The 7,066-nt window shown below is 31.7% G+C and overlaps 1 protein-coding gene across 2 annotated transcripts; it reads left to right on the forward strand.

The window, feature by feature from the left end:
- Nucleotides 1-3,037: 3,037 nt before the first annotated feature.
- Nucleotides 3,038-6,780, forward strand: LOC114265447 (UPF0481 protein At3g47200). Of its 2 annotated transcripts, none has more exons than XM_082877919.1 (2): nucleotides 3,038-3,584; nucleotides 5,325-6,780. In XM_082877919.1, exon 2 carries the CDS (start codon nucleotides 5,352-5,354, stop codon nucleotides 6,675-6,677), a length of 1,326 nt encoding a protein of 441 aa, XP_082734045.1. In that variant the 5' UTR covers nucleotides 3,038-3,584; nucleotides 5,325-5,351; the 3' UTR covers nucleotides 6,678-6,780. The 2 variants fall into 2 exon arrangements, with proteins under 2 accessions (XP_082734045.1, XP_082734046.1); XM_082877920.1 differs by having other exon boundaries at nucleotides 5,329-6,780.
- Nucleotides 6,781-7,066: the final 286 nt, after the last annotated feature.

Genomic DNA, 7,066 nt, shown 5'->3' on the forward strand with positions numbered 1-7,066 from the left:
TATTAAAAAAAATTTAGTAAAAACAAAAAAATACGAAAAATAAGAAAGTAGAATTTTCTGAAAAGTTCTTTTAAAAAAACACAACCAAGCAAACTATATCCATTAAATTAAATAAAATTAATTGAAGTTGCATACGGACTCAATGGCCCTGTTTGGTAGAGCTGTGGGAAAGTGTTTATAGCTTATGCCTAAACAGCTTATAGCTTATAACTTTCAGCTTAAGCTGATTTTCAGCTTATTCTTAAAGCATCTCCTGCCCCACTTAAAGAATAAGCTGTTTTCTGACTTCCACAAAGCTATAAGCTATAAGCTAAACCAAACACATCAAAATAGCTTAAATTAAGCTGAAAGCTGAAATAAGCTGAAATTAAGTTGTACCAAACAGGGCCAATATGACTTAATGGTCATAATCAAAATGATAGAACGTTAGTCTCGGTGTTTTAGAAAACCAAATGGATGTCTTATTCTTATAATAGATATGCAAAACAGAAAAAGTGTCAATACCCATATCAAGGAAGAAATCACACAGGAAAGAAGCATAGACGAAACATACAAAATAGATTTAAAATTGATTGTATAATCACAACAGAAACTGAAATTTGTCTGACAACAAATTTAATCGGTTCCGATAGGTAGCTTGAATTTGGAGGCTCGAATTTGGCTCGAATTCGGAGAAGAAGAGAAAGAGGAAGGAGGAGGAGGAGGAGGAGGAGGAGGATTGGAGGGGGCATAATCACAGGAGGAGGCGGAGGCGGGGCCGGAGGCGGAGGCGATGGCGGTGGTGCTGCGACGATCGGCGGCGGCGAGGCGACGGCGGTGGTGCTGCGACGATCTACTCTCCTCCTCTCTCTTTCTCCCTCTCTCCTCCTCTTTCTCTTCTCCTCTCTTCTTCCTCTGCTCTTCTCCTGTGTTCAACGAAGAAGAAGAAGAAAAGAAAGAAAGAAAAGGAAGAGAAAGAAAAGGCAGGAAAAAAAAAAAATTCAAAACCCAAAACGACGTCATTTTGGGTTTCGAGCCGAATTCGGGCCACCGAATTCGAGCTACGAGTCATTTTCCAAATTTAATATAGAACTGACATTAGTATACTGGAATAGAATTCCACTTAAACACAATTTTAGGTAAAAATTACCAATCATATTTGTTGATTCTATTACCAGAGAAAAGATGCTGTAACAATATTGGAGTTTTACATAAAACAAGAAACAAAATTTTACAAAAAATCAAATTTGAAAAATATTAATTTAACTGAAAAGAATTAATCTGTATCATTATAGATAGGAGAATTCTATCTTAAAATTGTAGAAAAATATTTTCGGTAAAATCAATTTAATGCAAATAAATAATAAAACAAAACACAAGAAATTCTTTACAGAAATTCTGTTAACTTAGTACAGATTGTGACCGAGGCCAGTGATTGAACACTGTGTTAAAGACAAAATTTTTCCCTCGCCTCTGGTGCTTGCGATTAATGGACGTCTTACTTTCAGGATACAACAATCACCTCACATAAAAATTGATCAATTTTCCGTGTGTACAGTAAATCAATTTCTGCCATGCACTCTCTCTTATATACTTGACTAGACAAAATGTATGAATCCTAAAACAAACCTTAATTTATGCATCAATGCCATGGGATTGGATGGTATTTATAGAAGTATCCATGACCTTTAGAATGATCATGTTTCTTGGGTTCACCCCCTTTTATAGGAATAGACACCATGAAGGATTACATCATTTCATTCAAATGGAGTCAATTCTCATTCACTTCTAAAAATTTTCCAACATTTTATTTTTTATTTTTTATTTTTTATTTTAGGCCAAATTACGTCTGTGTACTTATACTTTAGTCCTTTTGTTATTTTGATTTATGTAATTTCAATTGATTCGATTTTGACCCTAAATTTATAAATTTGTCTCAATTTCATCCAATTGATTACAATTGTAAGTATTATTTTGCGAAAAATGCACACATAAGCGGCATGTTTTATGCTTTTGAAAGCAAAATTATAAATTTTTTTTATTCAATGAGTCAACCTCAACTAATTCAGTAATTACTTTCCGTCAAAAATTCTAATGGTGTTATCAATTAGACAAAATTGACACAAAATTTAAAATTAAGGGTCAAAATTGAGTTAATTAAAAGTGTAGAACTAAAATAACACAATGGATAAAATGTAGGGATTGCCAAAGTAATTTATCCCAAATTTTGTTTTTGGTACATAACAGTTTTATCTCGACGAGCTAAATGAATAAAAATAGATATTGTTAGGATCAGTGAGACCATTTTCAAATTAATTTTAATGATTCAAACCATTAATTTTATAAGTGTTATTGAAAAAAATATTTATAAAAAATTAAATTAATTCGGCATTGATAACTCTCTATCACAAGTGTTCTGGTGCCAAAATTCAAACACGACAAATGGGAGCTTGTTAGACTTTTCTCTAATTGAGGCTGCTGGTCATACCGTTCACTTCAAACTCTATATTCGTGTTTAATTGAGGATGTATTTGAATATTTGGCCTCGTTTGGGAATAGGTTAATTTAGTAACTTTTTGACTATTTGGCAAAAATATGAACGAAAAAAATTAGTATGTTTTGGATGACTTTTTGACTTTTTATGAAAAGATGTGCAAAAAGTAGAGAGAAAAGAGAATCTTTGACTTTTTGGTATGAGTTGTTGACTTTTTGGCTTTTTTAGTAACTTTTTGGCGAAACCGGTCCCTTTCCAAACGAGGCCTTATATTTCAATATACGTTTTCAAAGAGAGACAAAAAGAAAATTATAAAGAAAAAGTAATAAAATTTTAATTAATATTATTGTGAATATTTGTCTCTTTTTTTTTTTTAATCCTCGTAAATCACTATTATATAATTCAAAATTTAAACATTGTTTGAAAATTGCGAGTTACCATTGTTTCCTTCAATAATATTCATAAATTTTAATTAATCTCAGCTTACATCTAGTTAGGAGCGTAAAAATGACTCGTGACCCATAGGCGATCCGAAACCCACCGACAGTTCAAAGTGGACCCGGTCCGATTAAGCTCGGGCCTGAATCCAACCCGAAAGCTTGAACCTGAACCGTCATTTTAAAATCCGGCCAGCCAGACCATTGAAATATTGTGTCTGGATACATATCTTGATTGGTTTGGTGTGAATGCAGAATTGGAGAGAAGATAAGAATAATTTTGCTGTTGAAAAGTCTATTCAATAGTCTTGTAATAATAGATGTCTTAGGGAGTCGACATAAATAAAGAAGAAGAAAAGAATAATTTTGCTGTTGAAAAGTCTATTCAATAGTTTTGTAATAATAGTCGTCTTGGTGAGTGGACATAAATAAATTCGAGGGTAAAGAAAACCTTACATAACAGACAAAAATAAGATAAATTCAAAAAATATATATATATATATATATTGTTCACTCACCCTTTATATATATATGGATGAATATGCATATGTATGTAGATAAAAAGTCATAAAAGTTTGTTGTTGTTTGGAAAGTCCTCTCGACTGTCATCCTGCTCTTGCTTTTTGAGGTGTCTGTACGTGAATTGGTTGATATTTGGAGGCCTCTCCTTCGTGGTATGTTTGTCCACTTATTTATTTATTTGTTTATATATATATATATATATATATATATATATATATATTAACAATTGGTAGCTAGAAAGGAAAAAATGAAAGAAATCAAAATTTCCATAAGACACTGTTATGAAGTACGGATATTTTTCTCCGATATTTCAAAAAGAGAGATGTATCTGTATTATGTTTGTATTAAATATCTACTTTTTAGATATTCACAGATACGTATCAGATACTCTAAATCACAAAATACTTCTTTTACAAAATTAAAATTGTAGTATTTCTTGCATAATAATATAATATAAATAATTGTAAGGATAAATATAAGAATACTTTTTAAATATTTTATTTAGTTCTTCGATAAGAAAAATATAGTGAATTAAAGTAATTAAATTTGTCCAATTGATTTATCTTTTTTCTTTCATGCATGTCTCATATAATTATATAGAAAGTAAGTATTAAGAAAAGAATATAATAGTAGTATAATTAAAATTAAATATCAACATATAAATAAGTAAGTAAACTTGAAAACAATATTCTTTACCAGTGCCAAAAGGAAAAATGCAGGGACAAGTTGTAAATTGTTTTATTATTGTAATACAAACATATTAGATATTGAAATGAAATATTTGCAAGATCTATTGAAAATTAAAAAGTAAACAAGCTACTATCTTAAATTAATATCTAATTCTTAAATGTTAATATTTTGCATTATAAAATTACATTATGATTTTTCAACATTCTTGATTTTATGCATAATTCATTAATAATAATTTTTAAAAAAAAATTATTTATGTTTTTTTAAAAACATATCCTAATCATATTGGTTTCATATTTTTTTTAAGTTTTGTTCTATAGTTGTATCCTTATCGTATTATTTCTGGTATCCTGCTTCCTAGACACAATGATAAGATTTGAACTAAATATCACACCTGATAAGGGCACAACGAGAGGGGGATCAGGAGGGGCATTGGCCTGCAAACATTTTAAGAAACACATGTAGTTTTAGTAGTTTTATCTAAGAGTAATGTTATATATAATTATATTTTTTATTTTGGTGTCTCACTCTTGAACACAAAGTAATAGGCCCTAGGCCTTTATATTCATAAATGCATATAAAATCTGCTTGCTTGCTTGTGTTTTGTAGTGAGAAAAAGAGATGAGGAATAAGATTATAGGTAGCATTTTGCTTCATCTAATGTTATCTATCACTGAAATTCCTAAGGGTTGAGTTCCTCTCCAATGGTGATTCCACTAGATAAATTTTGTTGTCCAATTTTACAATATAAATGTGATACGATCATGTAATTATCAATATCCAATTAATTTAATTTTTTAAATAAATTAACCTATCTACGGATCCTATAAATTGAAAGGTTCTAATCAATTAGGTGGTCCTAAACTGAACCAAGGAGCCCAACGCAATAGCACCACTCCAATTAGATCACCAACTAAAAAAAAGGAAAAATTCTTCAAACAATTTGCTAAAAAATTAGATATAGGAGATAGACTTTAATGCATTTCAAGGGTGTTCCATTTTTTTTAGATAACTAAATAAATGTTCTAGCCATGGTCAGTCTGAAATGTGAGCTTCAAAATTTATGAGAAAACTTTTTTGGAAAACTCTTTTAGACCAGTCTGTGATCTTTTAAGCTTGGCTTCATTCACGTAATATATCCTATGTTCTTTCTTTTTTTCTTTTTTTATATATATATATAACAAATTTGGTAATTTGTTTAGACAGGATTTCCACTAGTTTTACAAGATATGCTGTGGAGTGCAAGTGTTGATCCTATCTCCCTTCGCTTAGATGAAAAGCTTACACACCTATCTGGTACAAACTCCGAGTGTTATATCTACAAAGTGCATGATCGACTACGTTGGCAAAATGAAAAGTCATATGAACTAGAAATAATGGCTATAGGACCATATCACCATGGTAAAGAGAACCTACAATGGATAGAAGAACACAAATTACAGTATCTGCGATTGCTTCTTAAACGAAGAAATGAGACTAGTGTGGATAGATACATAGTAGCCATGAGAGATTTGCAAGAACGAGCACTTAGATGTTATGCAAACTCTGTATGGCTTAACAAAGACGAGTTTGTGAAAATGATGCTTCTTGACAGCTGCTTTCTCGTTGAGTTGTTTCGCAAATTTACCATAACAAGTATGAGAGATAGAAATGACCCGCTCTTCAAAATTGATTGGATACTTCCAACATTATGGCGCGACTCATTGTTATTTGAAAATCAACTTCCATTCTTTGTTCTTGTGGAGTTGTTCAATATGACCAAAGTTCTCGACCCTCATGACAATATCATTGATTTAGCCATTCGATACCATCATTGTGTCAGTCAATATGCATCCCCCGGTCCTGCAAAGATTTTATACGCTTATAATGGAATTTCAACTTGTGGTGTGAAACATTTTCTTGGTCTGGTATACCAAATTACATCTTTTTCACTCTCAAAATCAGTAACTCTAAAAAGTGCCGTAGGAGACAAGATAAAGAAATGGGAACACATACAATGTGCCACAGAGTTACATGAAATTGGGATCAAGTTCAAGAAATCTAACTGTGGTACGATCGTTTATAATGTAAAATTTAAAAATGGGGTATTAGAAATCCCGACATTAGTCATACATGAGAAGACAGAATGTCTTTTTAGAAATGGAATTGCATACGAGCAACATCATCTCGAGGAGGACATTGGCCTCAAATATGCCACTGACTATTTAACTTTCCTGTGTTGCCTCATTAACTCGTCACAGGATGTCTCCTTGCTTTGTCGCTATGGAATTCTCAAAAACATGCTAGGTGGTGATGAAGTGGTTGTGTCAATTCTTAACAAGATTTCTACTTGTGTCATTGCACCTCGTGACAATTTTTATTATTCTCAAGTATTTGACGACGTAAGCAGGTATAGTAAGCAACGTCGGAACATATGGACTGCAATGTTAAGGCGTGATTATTTCAACAGCCCATGGACAGTCATCTCGTTTCTCGGAGCTATTATGTTGCTTCTACTCACTTTGACACAGACAGTGTTTTCCATTCTTGCTTACTTATGTAATAAAGGTTGTTGAGCCCATGGCAAAACTTTTAAGTGAGATTATTTGAAATCTTGAACTATATTCTTAAGAAAGTTGGAAGAAGGTGTTTGATAGAATTTTCTAAAATTACACAAAATGATGTGGCATAATTATAGATTTAGCATTTAAAAGTAAAAAGAAGGCATTGACTATTCTTTATATTTCTTCGTACTTCATTTTGTGGGTCTCACACTGGACCCATAAGATGATTGGAATCGTTTATCTCATAAACCATGTAGTGAACACTGTAAGAGGTGGAAACTTAAAGTACGAAATTCAAATCTCCTACCCAAACTTCGAAGGCTAGAAGTGGTACAAAGAGTTCAAACCACAAAATTCTCGAGACAAATTTTTGGACTCAAAATGATTCAGAACCATGAATC

The sequence above is a fragment of the Camellia sinensis genome, chromosome 7, assembly GCF_055761805.1.
Source record: "Camellia sinensis isolate YWXY chromosome 7, ASM5576180v1, whole genome shotgun sequence".
NCBI lineage: Eukaryota > Viridiplantae > Streptophyta > Magnoliopsida > Ericales > Theaceae > Camellia > Camellia sinensis.

What these genes read in the sequence shown, in the direction of transcription:
- LOC114265447 (XM_082877919.1), top strand. Translation starts at nt 5,352, where the DNA reads ATGCTGTGGAGTGCAAGTGTTGATCCTATCTCCCTTCGCTTAGATGAA.